General features: G+C 54.7%; 8 protein-coding genes across 8 annotated transcripts; 5 read left to right on the forward strand and 3 right to left on the reverse strand.

Moving 5' to 3' along the window:
- Positions 1–243: 243 nt before the first annotated feature.
- On the reverse strand, positions 244–1,744 carry BO95DRAFT_492612 (uncharacterized protein; the record flags this gene model as incomplete). The annotated part of the gene is made up of 1 exon (XM_025590722.1): positions 244–1,744. One exon carries the CDS (start codon positions 1,742–1,744, stop codon positions 554–556), a length of 1,191 nt encoding a protein of 396 aa, XP_025447788.1. The 3' UTR covers positions 244–553.
- A 1,712-nt stretch (positions 1,745–3,456) lies between these two features.
- Positions 3,457–3,864, forward strand: BO95DRAFT_458621 (uncharacterized protein; the record flags this gene model as incomplete). Its single annotated transcript, XM_025588576.1, has 2 exons — positions 3,457–3,673; positions 3,788–3,864. 2 exons carry the CDS (start codon positions 3,457–3,459, stop codon positions 3,862–3,864), a joined length of 294 nt encoding a protein of 97 aa, XP_025447789.1.
- A 1,534-nt stretch (positions 3,865–5,398) lies between these two features.
- Positions 5,399–5,919, forward strand: BO95DRAFT_458622 (uncharacterized protein; the record flags this gene model as incomplete). The annotated part of the gene is made up of 3 exons (XM_025588577.1): positions 5,399–5,636; positions 5,747–5,823; positions 5,890–5,919. The coding sequence occupies 3 exons, from the start codon at positions 5,399–5,401 to the stop codon at positions 5,917–5,919; spliced, it is 345 nt and encodes a 114-aa protein (XP_025447790.1).
- Positions 5,920–6,671: 752 nt separating this feature from the next.
- Positions 6,672–7,428, forward strand: BO95DRAFT_510279 (uncharacterized protein). Its single transcript, XM_025591338.1, has 2 exons — positions 6,672–6,972; positions 7,040–7,428. Exons 1-2 carry the CDS (start codon positions 6,952–6,954, stop codon positions 7,400–7,402), a joined length of 384 nt encoding a protein of 127 aa, XP_025447791.1. The 5' UTR covers positions 6,672–6,951; the 3' UTR covers positions 7,403–7,428.
- Positions 7,429–7,866: 438 nt separating this feature from the next.
- On the reverse strand, positions 7,867–8,788 carry BO95DRAFT_437964 (class I SAM-dependent DNA methyltransferase). Its single transcript, XM_025585399.1, has one exon. The coding sequence runs from the start codon at positions 8,642–8,644 to the stop codon at positions 7,985–7,987; it is 660 nt and encodes a 219-aa protein (XP_025447792.1). The 5' UTR covers positions 8,645–8,788; the 3' UTR covers positions 7,867–7,984.
- An 814-nt stretch (positions 8,789–9,602) lies between these two features.
- Positions 9,603–10,586, forward strand: BO95DRAFT_458625 (uncharacterized protein; the record flags this gene model as incomplete). The annotated part of the gene is made up of 1 exon (XM_025588578.1): positions 9,603–10,586. The coding sequence occupies one exon, from the start codon at positions 9,603–9,605 to the stop codon at positions 10,584–10,586; it is 984 nt and encodes a 327-aa protein (XP_025447793.1).
- Positions 10,587–11,459: 873 nt separating this feature from the next.
- BO95DRAFT_350706 (integral membrane family protein) lies at positions 11,460–13,172 on the reverse strand (the record flags this gene model as incomplete). The annotated part of the gene is made up of 9 exons (XM_025582050.1): positions 11,460–11,922; positions 11,989–12,087; positions 12,158–12,220; positions 12,284–12,338; positions 12,392–12,497; positions 12,548–12,582; positions 12,635–12,854; positions 12,926–12,955; positions 13,014–13,172. The coding sequence occupies 9 exons, from the start codon at positions 13,170–13,172 to the stop codon at positions 11,460–11,462; spliced, it is 1,230 nt and encodes a 409-aa protein (XP_025447794.1).
- Positions 13,173–14,453: 1,281 nt separating this feature from the next.
- BO95DRAFT_458627 (tyrosinase family protein) lies at positions 14,454–15,683 on the forward strand (the record flags this gene model as incomplete). The annotated part of the gene is made up of 1 exon (XM_025588579.1): positions 14,454–15,683. One exon carries the CDS (start codon positions 14,454–14,456, stop codon positions 15,681–15,683), a length of 1,230 nt encoding a protein of 409 aa, XP_025447795.1.
- Positions 15,684–16,481: the final 798 nt, after the last annotated feature.

The raw sequence follows: 16,481 nt of genomic DNA on the forward strand, positions 1-16,481 counted from the left end.
GTAGATTGAATGGCGCTCGTGTGTCAAGGCTGTAGCCTGGTCATTCCGGTAGCTTCGCTAGGGCAATTCCTTCGGGGGTACGGGTCATGAACCCACAGCTTGAGGGTAATTGATGCGGTAGCATTACTTTGAATTTACCATCAGACGCGTGACCGAATAGAATTCATACAAATAGGAAATCAAGAGCATTGGCTAGCTGGTATCCTCACATATGCCGGGGTAAGAACAACTAGTGGCCTAAATCTTAGAGAACAAGGTCTAGTCATATGTGGCATTACAGTTAAGTAACAAATCACTCACGTGCTGCCCTCATATAAATAGCCACGATAAGGTAAGCAACGGTGTGTGCAACACAGTTCACCTTTATGCATAGGTTAGTCTCAAATATGAGACGGAAGCATAGTATTTCATCTAGCATCTTGATGGACATTGCTAAAGCCATACCCTACATCCTGGTTCCTAGTATACACCCCCCCCAGGAAAAGAAGACGAACATGGAAGGCCATGTCCCCTACCTGGTGTACATCGTCCAAACCCATAAAGCCTCGAACACCTAAGCAACCTGACGACGACGCATGCGCTGCTCATCACGACGGCTCTTGGCCAGAGAAATCGTGAGATCGGACGACTGGCCCGCCGCGCAGACCGTACCGGGCGCCATATCCTGGGAAGGAGTCCAGACTCCGTTGGCGCAGCGCTGGAAGGAAGCACCGGCGTTGCACCACCAGGATCCCTCGGGGCTGCAGGCGCCGCTAAGAATGCCGGAGAGAGCGGTGTCAGTGGAAAAGCTGGTGGTGGCGGTGGCGGTTGCGGTCGTCGTTACGGCGTTTTGTTGGTGTCCGTTGGGCCGGCCCACAATCGTTGTCGCAGCGGGGGCGGCAGCGGTGGTGATGGCAGCGGAGTTGTCGAAAGACGAGGCCGCAACAGAGGTCTCGACGGCCACAATGGGGACTGTGGCAGTGATATCAGCAGCAGTGGTGGTTGTGGAAGTCACGGACGCAGCCGCCGTCGCAGAGCTGCCTCCCCACGCAGTGGACACCCCCGTGCAGGCGGCCGCATCCGTGGCCGCAAGACGAGAGGCCTCTCCGTCGTACTCGATCACATCACCGGGGTTGGGGAAGCGGATGTCTACGCCCTCGGTCGTGGTGCAGCCGTTGATGTTGGCCACGAAGAGGTCGGGGTAGCTGCTGCGCTTGGCGACGGAGCGCTTCTGGGCTGCGCTCCCCAGGACGGTGATGGGGGCGCAGTTCATGTACATCTCGCGGGCCCCGACGCGGTTGAACCAGGTCCACGCCAGCGTGTAGTTGCCGGCGGAGAAATCGGCTGGGATAGTGAAGTTGAACTGATAGGGGTCCGGGGTCGAGGCGTCACCGTCCAGATTGCCGTCCACGTTGGCCGGACAGCCTCCCTCGAAGGACTTGATGACCTGCCAGACTGTGTCCTTGGAGGGTTGCATGTCCGTGGTCAGACTCACCTGGCAAGAACCGCCGCCGTGGACGGCGATGCCGGTGAAGTTCAGGACCTGAGACACCCCGGTTTCGAAATAGTTCATCTCGTCCGCGGCAGGCCAGTCGTACACCCCGTCGCGTTGCTTGCAGGGGAAGTCGCTGCCATCTGCAGCCAAGGGCGAGTTGTTGAGGGTTGACTTGCCATACGGGACTGGGTGGTTCATGATCATATGTGCCTGGACCATCGAGGCCGAGAGCACCGATGCAGCAACCACGCTGGGCTTGGTGAACAACATGACGATTTCAAAGAATAGAAAGAGACAATGGCCGTAGTGGCAATGAATCAAAGCAGGTTAAATTGTCCCAGACAATTGACGCAGTGAACGAGCGAGAAGGTAAGTCGTTTGCCACAGGCACAACTTTTACAAGCGAACGTAAAGAATGACAGCAGGACTAGCCTGGAAGGAACGGAAGAACCAAGATGATTGTCGATGAACGAAGACGACACTGTTCAGAAGTTTGTCTGGTATTTATGCTCTTCGACGGCAAGATAGCCACCTTGCGCTCTTCACATTGAACCATCGGTAGTTCTTTGATATCCCAACAAGTCACGATCTGAAACCTGACATGCTCAGATCGGGAGATCCTGCAGAAGCTAAGCGAGATCATGGTTGCAGGAGGTAGCGAATCACAGATGGCATTTTGCCTTGGGTTGTCGTCACAGCAGTGGTGGCTCTGACTCGTAGTCCTTGGCTTTCCCCAGATATCCCAGATAAGAGCGATCGGGATGGGCCGAATCCTGTAACCGAGATGCCGGAACCGCCGGAGGCGTTCGCTTAGACACGCGTGGAGATTGAGGATGCCATCCTGAAACATGAAGAGTGGGTGTGAGAGAATACTTCATGATGGATCTCATTTTTACCTTGCTCTTGGGAAATACAATTTATCATCCGCCGCCCCGAGCCGCAACACAGAGCTGATGGTAGGCAACAGGAATTGCTTGGATAATGCAGATTATGAGGGCATTCACATTTCCCTAGTGCCGTCTCCACGAGATTGCCAAATCGGGATATTGTCGCTTCGGCCCGCTTTCCTGACTCGTCCCTCGATTGCCAGATCGGAAGACATGATGCTTTTTCAAGGGCTTTCATGTAATGAGGTAGTAGTAGTAGTAGTAGTAGTAGTAGTAGTAGTAGTAGTAGTAGTAGTCTGGTGCTGGGACTGACCATAAATGTGCAGTGCCAAGTGCGATGTTCCACAGTCAATGTTCCATGTTTACAATCAATTTGTTACCAATATGACCTTCCCGTACGGAACTCCCACCGTGTCCGGAGTATGCAGTACAGTACCTCTCAAAGAGACACAATGTACCATGCTTATAACATCGACAGACCTGTGCCGGTCGCGCAATGCACGGCAGATCTACTTTAGATCATATTTGACCATCGATGTTTGAGTTTTTATACGAAAACCATGTAGGTACTCCATAGCACACTTACTATTTATGACAAGGATCGGCAAGCCAGAAGACCGGAAGAACGCTTGGCATTAAGTTCATCTGCTTGGATGGAAGCTGTCACACTCAATCACCAACCAGGGGTCCCAATAGTTTCGCAAGCATCAAGCTTTGAGTGGTCTTGCAGACGGAAGTGACGTTGCCGGAGATTTCCACACCCCAAAATAGCTCACACCTCGAGTCTGCGCGTGCCGAATCTACCGCATACCTTGATCGACAGAAGGTGATGAGTCGGAGCACGAAATGTCGACTGCAGCGATGCCAGTCACTTAGCGATGAGCATCGCGATCGGCATCATATCATGAATCCTACCCAAACCTCTCTGAATTTAGGTCCCTGTGCTGTAGAACAGTCGTCATAATCGTCAGTCATGCCAGGTGCGGGCAAGCATAAATTCAAGATGCTCCCGTCTCTTCTTCAGTCTGCTCGAACTTCAAACATCATCGCTTACAATCCCCCTCCTCGACTTCCACGGCCCTGGAACCCACCGCAATGCGCATCACAGCCATCATTCCCTTTCTGGCGCTAGCCTCCCACCCACTCACAGCATGTGCTCACCGTCTAACAGGTAAATTTGTGCTGGGAGCTGGACCAATACGTCGCGATACCGGTAATCAGTACTGCTGTGTCGGTGTCGATGGCCCTGGCACCGCCGCCTACAAATACGTGGAGCAGTACAAAGACCCGAGTCCTGCCGTTGGGACCAATTGTGAGCTATACTCCTTTCCTGTGGCATTGAGTGGACTCGACGCGACAAATCTGCCGCCCGCCTCCCCATAACCCTATGTGCGCCGGCTGCTGACCCCGATGAATAAAACCAAAGGCCGCAGCCCCAAGAGTGGGCTATGCGATGACGGTGCACCCAACCTTGTCTCCTGCACGGACAGCTTTGGCGTATGAATTTGCCTCCCCGCAAACCTTGCCGAAACACCAGGAACGCCCGTGCTGACAGGGGATTTGATGTACTCTACAAATATTCGAAGTTGGTTGCACGAAACTGTGACCTGGGCAGAGCTTATAAAGGTTCGGGTTCGTCGAACACCAGCAGTCGGGGTCGAGTTGATGGGGTCTTGGTCCCACTGGTGCTGTCCAAGCATCATTTGCAGGAATTTGGTGAGATTGACGTCTCTGGCTGGATTTCCCAACGACGCCTTTTTCTTTCCACCTTGTTTCCTCGATATATATGAACCGCTTCCGTGTTCGACATCAGCGGAGAAGCGAGTAACGACAATTGCAGATCCTGGATTACTTTACCATCAGTTCAGTCCCCAAAATGAATTTCTAAAACCTATCTGTTGCATTATCGAGGGACCTGCTCTGCAAGTCCCGAGCCCTGGCCTTCTGGGGTAGTTTTATCTGTCGTTTCGGCTCGCTTTCTAGACTATACCTGGGTTCATGACAGCCTCGAATGGCGTGATTGGCGCACTGCTATTGTATTTAACGATCTGCACGCCTTGGGACCGGAAACATACAGGTCAGACGAGACCATACGGGGCCTCAGGTACATTCCAAGAGCCACGCGCCGGATCCTATTACCACCACCCATACCTCGCATTGTTGGGGGCCGGCAGTTGCAAGGGATAATCGCTGGGATATGCATGTATATTGCAGCGATCTTAAGGGTTAGCTTATCGACCTCAAGGTTAAGGTTGACCTCGTCCCATTTGCTTCTTCTATAGGTGGTGGTGTAGATCGGTCATCATAATCGCTTGCGCCAGCAAACATAGTCTGGAGACACCCACCCATTTCAACTTCTGTCGGTGTCCCCAAACCTCACGAATCTTTCACTTCACTTCCAAACAACCTTCTCAGCTCCCCAGTTTTCAGCCTATTGCGATGCGTGTTACGGCTATCCTCCCTTCCTGGCGCTAGCCTCCCACCCACTCACAGCAGTGGCTCAAACTACAGTAGAGGATCTCCTAGATACACTGGACAAATTGCTTGGGCGCGCGACTTGCAATTCAGCCAGCTAGTACTGCTGCGATTTCCTCCGAACGGGGGTATGTACCCTTAGCGAATGAGAGGGAAAGTGATGGTATCTGTTTTGTTGAGGGTGCAACAAGCAGGAACACTCATACTTCATAACCCCATACATACCCCTAGTACTTGGTACCTCACTTCTCTGATCGGAGATCGTGTGGGATCGTCATTGGTATATGAGGAGTCCGAAGACAAATACCTTATTCGAGCACCACCTGTCGATCATCGCGATGATCCTCTGTGTTATGATCAGCGTCACATCAGCTGTTCCAGCACTGATTGTCAGAAATCGAGCTCGGGTGCTGGCGATCGGTCACAAAAATCATCAACCATAGCCGTCCGTCAACGAAGATAAATTCCCAGATAATCCCCATGCGTCCCTCTCCATTCTTCCCAACACTCCATCAAGATTTCGCTTAGCTCCTCGACTCCCACCAGGACCTCGCCCACCACAATGCGTGTCACAGCTATTCTTCCCTTTCTGGCGCTAGCCTTCCACCCGCTCACGGCATTCGCTCAAGGAGGTGCCGTAGGCGATATCGTAGAGGAAATTGATGCAACACTTGCGCTCAGAGCAGAATCGAGCTGCGACCCCGACGACCTGTACTGCTGCATCTACGATGGCCCTGGCACCGACTATTATACCAAAGTGCAGGAATACACCGACCCGGGCGCTGGCGTCGGATCCAACTGTGAGCCTGCCGCGTGCCCCTGTGCCTTCCAAGTCTCACCAAGCCATTCCTTGGGGGCTGGGCACATCCCACCGGTGCAGCATGATGTTGACCCAGACAACTGAACCTAGGTGACCTCCCTGAAGAAGAAACGGGCCAATGCAACTCCAAGGCACGCACACTTGTCTGCTGCCCGGACAGCTTTGGGGTAGGGGATTCTTCACCCTCCCTGTGCTCAGAGGAACCCTGTGCTGACACGTTTTTGACTTTGCAGCAAGATAAAATCGATTGCGCGCAGCAGTGAGTGATGCGAGCAGGCAATCTGTGGTCACCGGACCGGAAATATGGAAATCAGTGGAAGCCCGGAGTTTTGTTGGGATAGTGAATTGATAGGCGAGTCGACATAATCGCACCATGTTGGATGTAGAATACTGTAATAATTGGCAAGCATCTGAATCAACAATTCTTTTGGGGGAACCCTAGATCTTCCCAGCCGTCCGATCTTTCCAGACACAATTTGAGGAGATACTGGCTTATCCCAGTCAGCAGAGAAGTAAGCGAATGCAAGAGCGGACCCTGGAAGGGCAGGCTAGCGGGCTAGTCCGTGAAGAACGCATCGACCCGAGCGGGGGCTGACGTGGGTGGGTTCTTCAGGCGGCCTATCTCGATTATACACGGAATTTCATAGACGGGGCTTCTTCATTCTTACGCAGTCTGAATATACTAAGTATACTGGGCTTGACCTGTATGGAAGTGGTTGCAAAGCCCCCGTCCCAAAGATCTGCTCTCATAGGAACTCATTAGACCCGGGTACATCACGGTAACCCTTCCTTGCTTACAGTGTCGCTTACAGTAAACACCACGACTCATGTGGCGCTTTTGGAGGCTCAGCGCCGCCAAAACGGAGTCTTAGCTCGCACACCAGAGCGGCCGGTGATTGGGTGCGGGAACTTATAAGCAGCCACAAATACCCTTCCGGGACAGAGCTGACAGCTGCGAAGAGAACCATGTGGGGCCTCGACCTCAGTTCACTAATCACCAAATATACGTCAGCCATCTCTAGTCATGCAGCGAATCAAGCAGCTGTCTGGGCGAGGTTCGGAGTTTTAGACCGAAAACTTCAGCACCCATCGGGCTCCGAGAAGCTATGAAGAGCTGAACAACACCCCGTCATCGGAGGAATAACCCGCAAGTTGGAGAACAACTTGTACGGGGCCTGGGCTATAAAAGGAGAGACCATCTCCACCCAAAGACAGACCAGACTCACCAAGCTTTCCAGTCTCTGCACAGCCAGCCCTTCTGAACAGCCAGCACTCGCAAGTACACAACCTACAAGATGAAGCTCACCGTGTCCAAGGTCAGTTGCTCCGAGGAGCCCGCGACATCCACAACCACCGCGCAATCGCACTAACCAAGCCGTGCAGACTCTTGCCCTCCTCTCCGCCACGGCCGCCACGGCCACGGCCCTCGCGGAGGTCTCCATCGACTTCTACCTGTTCAACACCACCTGCTCCTTGGACAAGCCCACCACCTACACCATCCTGGAGAACTCCTGCTTCGGCATCGAGGGCTGGCCCTGGGGCTCTCTGGCCCCCTACCTTGCCGACGGGACCACCTGCAGCGATGCCACCAAGACGCCCGTGCTGTACACCTGGACCGACTACAACGAGCAGGACTACGACAACTGCGGTTCCACCCTCTACGCTACCTACGATGTTACCGACGAGCACACCTGTTACCCCGTGGACGCGGAGTATCTCCAGCGGCTGCAGGTCAAGTGCGAGTAGGGGGTTCGATGGAGGTTTCCAGGATGCATGTATATAGGTAGTGGGACGAGCACGGCTGGTGCATCGGGCAAGAATGCAGAAGCCGAAACTGGATGGCTTGGTTTCGTTATTCCAATGTTTCCTCGGGGTTTCTTTCCATTGTTCTGCCCTCTCCCTCCCTGAAGGTGGCCTTACGTAAGCAGCAATCCATTCGTCGATCACCAGGATCAGAAAAGCAGACAGCTAGCCGTAGGTAAATCAAGGTACTCCTAGTCTTTGTCGACGCAGCGATCTGGCTGGAAAGTTGTCCCTTCCTCGGCTGGCAATGCTTTCCTATCACACCGCTCGGCTTACGAGAACTGGACTAGGCCAAAGATGAGATGCATTCGTTGTAACGTGTATCAGAACTAGAAAACCTATCATTGTCGCACTGGGGAGAGGAACCTGCATTGGGGCTGCAAAGGAATGCTGCGTATGGACGTGAACTCGGGAACAGATCGCATTGGGGATGTCGCACGGGGCCAAGTCGCCAGTCGGTTCGATGTCGCATTGGGTGATGATTCGAGCAAACTCTGGATACACGTTGGGCGCATGGGCAAAATATCAAGCAGTCGCGGTCTTCTCCAGCACCACCAGCCGCGCCTTGTCCCACCCCTTCCGATAGTCGGTGAGCTCGACACTGACTACTCGCACCAGGCCCTCGGCCACCAGCCTCGCGATCTCTGCGTCAAACCCCATGGACACCCACACCTCGTCCAGAATAGTCGCCACAATCAGCCCGTCTGTCTTCAGGATGCGGATGAACTCGCGGAGCGCGGGGTCCGGCCCCACGTGGCCGTGGGTGAAGGTGCCGGCGCAGGTCACGATGTCGTAGGTCTCGGCGGGCAGGGCGACTGGTTGCGTGAGATCGGCTCTCGTGAGGGTGCGATACACCCCGGTGTTGGCGGCGACCGCCAGCATCGCAGGCGATAAGTCTAGGCCGTCGATGGTTAGTGATGTTGCATGGCCGGCGCCTCGGGTGAGGCCCTCGCCGACGAGGCCGGTGCCGCAGCCCGCGTCGAGGATGCGCGCGTCCGGGATCTTGGTGAGCTGGAGTGCGGCTTGCGCGACGGTAAACGGGGCGACGTAGCTCTGGGAGGCATCGGTGAGGTCCTGGTTGTAGGATGTCGCCCAGGTGTCGTAGAGCGCCATGCAGTCTTCCTTGCTGCCGCTGGCGCGGGCCTTGACGAGTAGGGCGTTTTCGACCTGGACTTGGGTTGCCATCGTTGTAGGTGTGTGGTTGGCAAAGAGAACAGTAGGCTGGGGAAAGAGATGGGGACTGCTTGGGGGTGATCCTTGGTCTTTCAAGACTTGATTTATATACGGTGCCCCTTAAGTAAGGAATCCGCATAAATCCGCCCGCCCACGCGCGCCATGCGAGAGAAGGAGGGGAACACTCTAATAAGCGCGGTCAAGATATCATATGTCCAATAGCAACCAGGAACAGGCCCATGAGATGCTGTGCATCTACCGGCAGAGTGGGAACTACAGCGAACAATGGCATTTCTTGAGGGGTTCAAGGCGGGGGATCAAGGCATGGACCTCCGATCGTCATCGCGCTGCATCATGCCAAGGCTTTTGTGCCTCTTGAAATCTCTTATAGCGCGATCTTACCCCGCGACCGCGCAAGATTCCATCCACCTGTCATTTCTACCGGGCTACACAGAGATTACATGTGTAAGTCAGCAGATGTGTGTCCAAGCGCATTGTCACTGTTGGTTGGGGCATTGTAGCCCGCGCAATGTGCTTGTGGCTGATCACTTATTCTCGTCTTGGGCAGGCTTCATATGTTCCAAGGGAATGAGTTCCAAGGGAATGACGAAAGCGACCTCTGCACCGCACCAGAGGCTTGAAGATTTGTGATGGTCTGCTCAATTAAAGCTCAAAGCGTCCTGCAAAAAGAAAAGAAAAAAAAATAGGCCAAATTAGAAGGCTGTAGCCTATTTCAGGTACCAACCGGCAATCTGAAATGAGCATGGCGGGGTAATGACCGTTGATTAGATCCGGTATTCTAGGCTACACAATCCTTCCCAGGCCACACTACACCGAGTGGGAGTCATCTCCTAATGGTATAAAACTACCAAAGATACCAGATATGCTATCCATAAGAGTCCGTCCGCACGGAGTACCTCATTCCGTACATCCACTGTGCATCCACTCATTTGACACCTCTCCCTCAGCAATGGCAGAGACCGCAAGAGACGCAGACGCAGCCATGCGCCACGCCATCACCCAATTCCGCCACAAAATGGAAACCGCCAACCGCCGCTTCCTCCAGGACCGAGTCTCCGAGATCGAAGCCCTGCACCTCCCCACCGAAGCCGCCAAGCTCCAGCGGATGCGTGACTACTGGGACAATCTGGGCATCGGCGGGCCGGACCCGCACTGGAACCAGCTCGTCTCGCCCGGACCCGTCCGCGAAGACCGCGAGGTCCGCGGCGTGACGTGTCTGGCGGAGGTGCCGTCGCTGTACCACCAGTACATGGACGGGGTGTGTCCCCCGCGCCTGCGGACGGAGGCGTGGCGGCAGATGTACCTGGAGACGTTCCACGAGGTGTGCTCCGTGGCGGTGGCTGATGACGGCCAAGCCCAGGAGGCGGATGCGATCCCGCGGTGTGAGGAGTTAGTGCTCTTCCTGAAGTACGCGAACGGGGTCTGCGATCCGGATTTCCGGCGTCTGGGAATCGCGCCTTTTTTGCCGGGGTTCTATATTGGGGTGCCTGAGTATGCGTTTGTAGAGGATGGGGCGGAGAGGGCGGAGAGGGAGGTGGAGGGTTTCAGAGATCTGGAGGCGCAGCGGGAGGCGCTGAGAGGGTACTTGGAGGATAGTCTCCTCGGTCAGGTGGGGCTCCATGGGACGATTGATGATGATCTGGAGGTCAAGGTTGGGTTTTTGATTGGGTCTGGTGGTTGGATGCATGAGGATCGGTGGTACAGTGCTTATGCGTACTGTCGGGTGATCGGAGAGGATGGTACGGTCTCCGCGTATAAGCACTGGGCGTGGCGGGTGGTTTTCTTCGAGGCGAGCGAGGAGAACCCCGCGACGCTGTACGGGCGCAGACCCTTGTTTGATTCGATTCCGGAATTCTTGGAGTGGTATAGCAGCTGGCCGGATTATGTGGACATGCGCCAGGTTCGACGGAATGCTCTGGGGGACTACACTTGAAGCGACGATGATTGTGGTTGTTGCTAGGGTTGGTCTCTCACTACGCGGCATCTGCATTGTAAACACGTAGGTATACGGAGTAGCTATAGTGGCTCACGGCATGAGAGTGGAACGGTCAATCTATTTCTGAGTGAGGGGTTTTGTTTGCATTGGATCACGCATTTTGTGAGATTTCACTGACATTAATCTAGTCTTTTAGCCTAATCTCATCCATAGGCGAGCTGTGTACCAGGAATTTTCCAGTAAGCGCTAAAGTCGTAGGACCAGGCCGTCCGTAACGTTACCAGCAATTCATATGGTGCCGTAATTGCGATGGCTCGCGCCCCCCTGTCAGACCCGCAATTCCCCCGTCGGATGTGATGTTCCGCCACCCAAGCGAACATTGGCCCCTGCTAGGCTAGTATGCTTGCATCTCCACCCATATATTGCGAACCGGTTTCACATGCACCGGTCACTTCACGAGTACGCGGGTCATTCATATCAATTCCCGTCTATCCTGGTTAAGCGAGTCAGAACCCTTGCCTTCACTCCCGCTAGGTGAATGAAGCAAACAAAGGTTATCTGTCGGTGAGTCGCAAACCTCATCTCCGACCTCTGACTAAAAGTGATTTAATCTCGGATAGAAGCAGGATTCTTTGTTGCTAGGCATGACCCCTTCCACTGCTTGACTGTCGTCCACCCATCTTACCTCCCTGGGGCTAGGGCAAACTTTCCAAACGCCCTAGCCGGGATACCGAGCCCATGTATCCATTCTTCCGCTAACAGGACACGGATATGGAATAAACAAAGGAAATTTAGTATTGAAAGAAGTGCCTAGAGGAGAAATGGAGGGATCAAAGGAGAGAAGACACAACACGCAAGGGTCCAAGAAGTCTACACCATCCCCGGCCCCGGCCGATCGAACCCCCGACCCTGCGATGCAGCCGCCGCGCGACTCCGCTCCGCCTGGGCTTGCATCGAATGTGACACGGTTACCTCCGTTGTCAGCATGATTGTGTCATGCTCATGCGGCGAGAGGATGTATTCCTCGCTCGAGTTATCGCTGCTGTCGTGCCCCGGGAACGAGGTCGCCGTGGCGGTGGTTGTGGTGGCGGTTGCTGTCGGTTTCTTGGGGAAGGGCTCGGGGTCGTGGTGGCTGGCTTGGGTCTGCGACTGGCCGTGCTGCTGCGAGCGGGACATGGAGCGCAGACGGTAGGCCTTGCTGCCGTATGTGTTATGCTGGGGGTAGTTGTAGGGTCGCGATTTGTAGCGTGAGCCGTAGCTGCCCAGCACTTGCTTAAAGAGGGGTTTCAAGGTCGGGAGGCTGCCAGCCACGATGCCCATGTTGGATTCGACACTTCGCGGGGGGGTATTGTTAGCGTATGAGGAGGATTGATGTGCAGGGTATTGAAGGGGGACCTACACAACCCAGATCGTGAGAGTAGAATAATCCCAGAGGAAGTCGCCCGTGCGACCGTAGTTGGGAAGCACAGTGAGCTTCACGATCGCTGCAGCGCAGGCACTGTACGTACGATTGGATCGGATTAGTTCATCGCTGCTATACTATTTTAAAGGGACTTTTGCAGTCTTACAATATACCCAATCCTAGGATGCAAATCAAGGAAGCCTTGGTTCGTTTGTTGACTTGGAGATGTCTGTCGGGCGCTGGTGTTAGGGCTCCGTCTTTTCCAGCATAGAATCTGATCCGCTAGACTTACCTGAGCATGAAGATAGGGAGAATGGCAAAGATCAGATCGGTCAGGATATTCAAAGCTAGAAGTTTGGTTAATGGACGACAAGAATGATCTCTCGTGTAACATGCGTACCTGTATTTGTATAACTCAATTTCAACAGCTGTATCGGGGCAAAGCATTTCGACTTGACTGAGAAATCCCAAATACTCCGCATGTCATGGCATTGGAAAATGAGTGTCTGTCAGGAGTCAGCTTCACATTGTCATCTGCAAAACCAGGACCACGTACGAAGAAACAGATTGTGGTGTAAATGAGCATCAGAGCTATATGTCGTCAGTTGGATAAGAGCTAGAACCTAGTGGAAACAGCACTGACCGATGACAACCCAGATGAAAATGCGATAGCCCTTGCGCGGTGCAAACCGTAGCAGGAACAGTCCGATGGAGATCTTGACGAGTCCAATAGCCCACATGTATATCGCCTGGGTAGCAAAGTTCAGATGCATCGCTTTGGTAGCCGTCTTTTCGACGTAGGCCGTATGTCGACCCGCGCCGTAGATAACTTCTGGAATGATGATTCCCCATCCGCTGAGGGACTGATGGCCGCAATGTTAGTACAGTATTGCAGATACCACCCGGCTAGACAGAGATGACCCGAGTGACTTACCAAGATCATGGTCAGCAGCATGGTATAATCCTCGAGCTTGGTCAGCACAATCAAATTCGGTATAAACGAGGCAGAAGACAACACTTACATCAAACCCCACATTGCGGATGAGGAAGATGCGGACATACATGCGGGCGAGCACAGTGATTGCAGCCCCAGCAGTCACAATGCTGGTGGCCGCCAGGATGCGTGGCCCTTGATTATCATCAGGAAGGCCCGCGCCGCCCGGATGCGCGATGGTCGACATGCTCACCACAGAAAAACGAAGGACTGGGCTGAGCTGAGCTAGATAGCTATTTCCTGGGCGATGCTTGACCTTGGCCAGGTTATGAATATCCAGGAGCAGACAGAGCTGGTGTGACGACCATGCCAAGGATAGGTGCATGAACTACGGGTCCGCCATGCGACCATGGAAGAGTCAGGAACACGAGGATCAAGATCCCTCAGGATGCATAGCTGCATTCGCTTGACTAAGGAATTCGATCGTCGCAGGATCCCTCTCACCAAAAATGGGCGTCCGGTCGCGACCGGATTTCCGGAGCCAACGGTTGACCGTTCGATCTCGGGCGACGATCAGGATCCGGTAGCAGACCCTGGACGGTGGCCATCTGATAGTTAGTAGGAATACTCCGTACACCACCCAAGTTGGTGCCTGCACCGATGCTTCTTTCTGGCCCTTGTCATTCATTTACTCTTCCTATCCTAGTCCCCAACCACATAGTTCAAGCCACGACTGACGGACCAAAAACCTGGCCAATGGACCGTGCGCCTAAGGGAGGGCCAGCCAGCCCAGGGTGGATCGGCCAGTGCCACCGGACCTGCCAAGTCGCTTCAACCTCGGCTTGGGCAGATGATTTGCAGTGTCGCACTCGCACCCTGTACCCCTAAAATTGGGTGGATGGGCAGATTGATTAACTTTTTGGCCGGAGTGGACCCGGGTGGAGTGCAGTGGGGACAGGGACCGAGGATTGACTGGAGAGACGGACGTCAATGAATTTGTGCTGTCGCCGGTTGCATCTCCAACCCTAACCAACCCAGTAATCCAAAAGTGATTCATTCTATAATCCCTGGTTAGTACTCGCCAGTCCGCCTCTCAAATCCCGGTCATCCAAATTAGTTCTCCCCCGAGGCAACACTACATCCTATCCCCTGGCCAAGGCCAGCCAGTCAGCACGTTGTTGCTAATTGACTTTGGTCGCCATGCTGCTGAGTGCGTGGGGGTTGGGTGGGGTGGGGACTTGTGTTCTCTCGTCTTCTCCCTCGGTCCTAACAATTCCGTTCCTTGTCTATCAGGCCGAGTCCTAGTGCAGCATGCAGCTGAGCTAGCTCGCTGGGTGGGCCGATCGATGCACTGGCTGTAGATAGCTTGAGATGCGCCGCCGTTAAATTGACAATCATTCCCTCATTCAACCTGCTTCTCCCCGCCCAGCCTCCTTAACTCTAACTTTCTTTTCCTTCTCCCCTCTCTTCTCCCTTCTCTTCCTTTTTCCTTCTGCCCAGGAGTGGTGTGACATCCGCCATCGCCACCATGGTCGCCCTCCAGACTCTCACTCTGGGCCTGCTGCTCTCAAGGTCGTGGGCCCTCCCCGCGGCCGAGACAGCAACGGCCACCCTCCCCACGAGTGCCTCCAGCTCGACTGACGTGGCTTTGTCGCAGCTGGACCAGCTGAATTCCTTTGCCTACAACCTCACCACCGACACCCTGTCCACTCCCTCGGATAGCACCAAGCGCAGCGAGGGCACCTGCACTCTGGACAAGCTGCGTGTGCGTCGTGAGTGGCGTACCTTCTCCAAGTCCCAGAAGAAGGCGTACATCAACTCCGTCCTCTGCCTCCAGAAGCTGCCCTCGCGCACCCCGGCCGACCTGGTCCCCGGGGCGCGCACCCGCTACGACGACTTCGTGGCCACGCACATCAACCAGACCCTGGAAATCCACTACACGGGCACGTTCCTGGCGTGGCACCGCTACTTCATCTACGAGTTCGAGTCCGCCCTGCGCGACGAGTGTGGCTACACCGGCGACTACCCTTACTGGGACTGGGGCGCTGACGCCCACGACATGGAGAACTCACCCGTCTTTGACGGCAGTGAGACCTCCATGTCCGGTAACGGAGCCCCCATTGCCGATCAGCCGGACGTGATGCTCTACCTGGGTGACTACCCGGCCATTGACCTCCCGCCCGGCACCGGTGGCGGCTGCATCACCAGCGGCCCGTTCAAGGACTACAAGGTCAACCTGGGTCCGGCTGTTCTCTCCCTGCCCGGGGGCAACACCTCGATGGCGGCTAACCCGCTGGCCTACAACCCCCGGTGCCTGAAGCGGTCGCTGACCACCGAAATCCTCAGTCGGTACAACACCTACCCCAAGATCGTCTCTCTGATCCTGGACAACGACGACGTCTGGGACTTCGAGATGACGATGCAAGGCATTCCCGGCAGCGGCTCGATTGGTGTCCACGGCGGTGGCCACTACTCCATGGGCGGCGATCCCGGTCGGGACGTCTACGTGAGCCCCGGCGATGTGGCCTTCTGGCACCACCACGGCATGATCGACCGCGTCTGGTGGATCTGGCAGAACCTCGACCGTAAGCACCGCCAGAATGCCATCTCCGGCACGGGCACCTTCATGAACAACCCCCCGTCGGCCAACACTACTCTCGACACTGTCATTGATATTGGTTATGCCAACGGTCAACCCATCGCCATGCGCGACTTGATGAGCACGACTGCTGGGCCTTTCTGCTACGTGTATCTCTGAGGGGAATGTGTGTTGTCTCATGGTTTCGGGGTTCAGAACAGCAATCTAGGAGGACTTAGCTGGAAGCTTGTATATATGCATCATAGAGCTGAACTAATGCATTAATGGATTTATTGGACAGTACTAGTGCAGTACACAGCATTTGAACACCACTAGGCGAGACACTCAGATTCAGTGGACCGAGACAGCGGAGTATTAATCAATTTCCCACCACATTCATTAGGCAATAAATGCAACCGGTGCCTCACCTCATAACCATTCCTGCCATGATTCAATGGCCGTGATCCTGAATGCCTGAGGCATACAGCCATCCCGGATCGCCCGGATCGCCCATTCACCCCACTCCAAGACGAAAATAACACACTCATAGTGTGACCACCACACCGCGTCCACGTATCTAGGATAGCATCACCCTTCCTTATCATGTGGACTGGTCAACTGAGTCCGGACAACGTCGTCTCTTTCCCTCACCGGTGCCGACCACCCCGAGCTGTGTGCGGCGGCCTGGGTGATCGAATCACAGACCCTTGGCGGAGAGATCACTCAGGTGTGGATCCCCGTGAGACCCGCGGAAGCGGAAGTGACCGTTCCAGTCCACGGTCTAGATTTAGCTTGCTGGCCAAGGCGCCTGGTCCCTGGTTGTTTCGGTTTTTGTGCGCTCGACTGGACGGAGGGGTTTTTCGGGGAGACTGCTAATTGCACTGGTCGGAGGAACGATGCCATCCGCCGGAAACCAGATCGATCAGGATTGCGGCAACTTACCAAGGAAATTTTTCTGAATTTCGAGTTTTTGGTGCT

Source organism: Aspergillus brunneoviolaceus (assembly GCF_003184695.1).
Source record: "Aspergillus brunneoviolaceus CBS 621.78 unplaced genomic scaffold BO95scaffold_2, whole genome shotgun sequence".
NCBI classification, from domain to species: domain Eukaryota; kingdom Fungi; phylum Ascomycota; class Eurotiomycetes; order Eurotiales; family Aspergillaceae; genus Aspergillus; species Aspergillus brunneoviolaceus.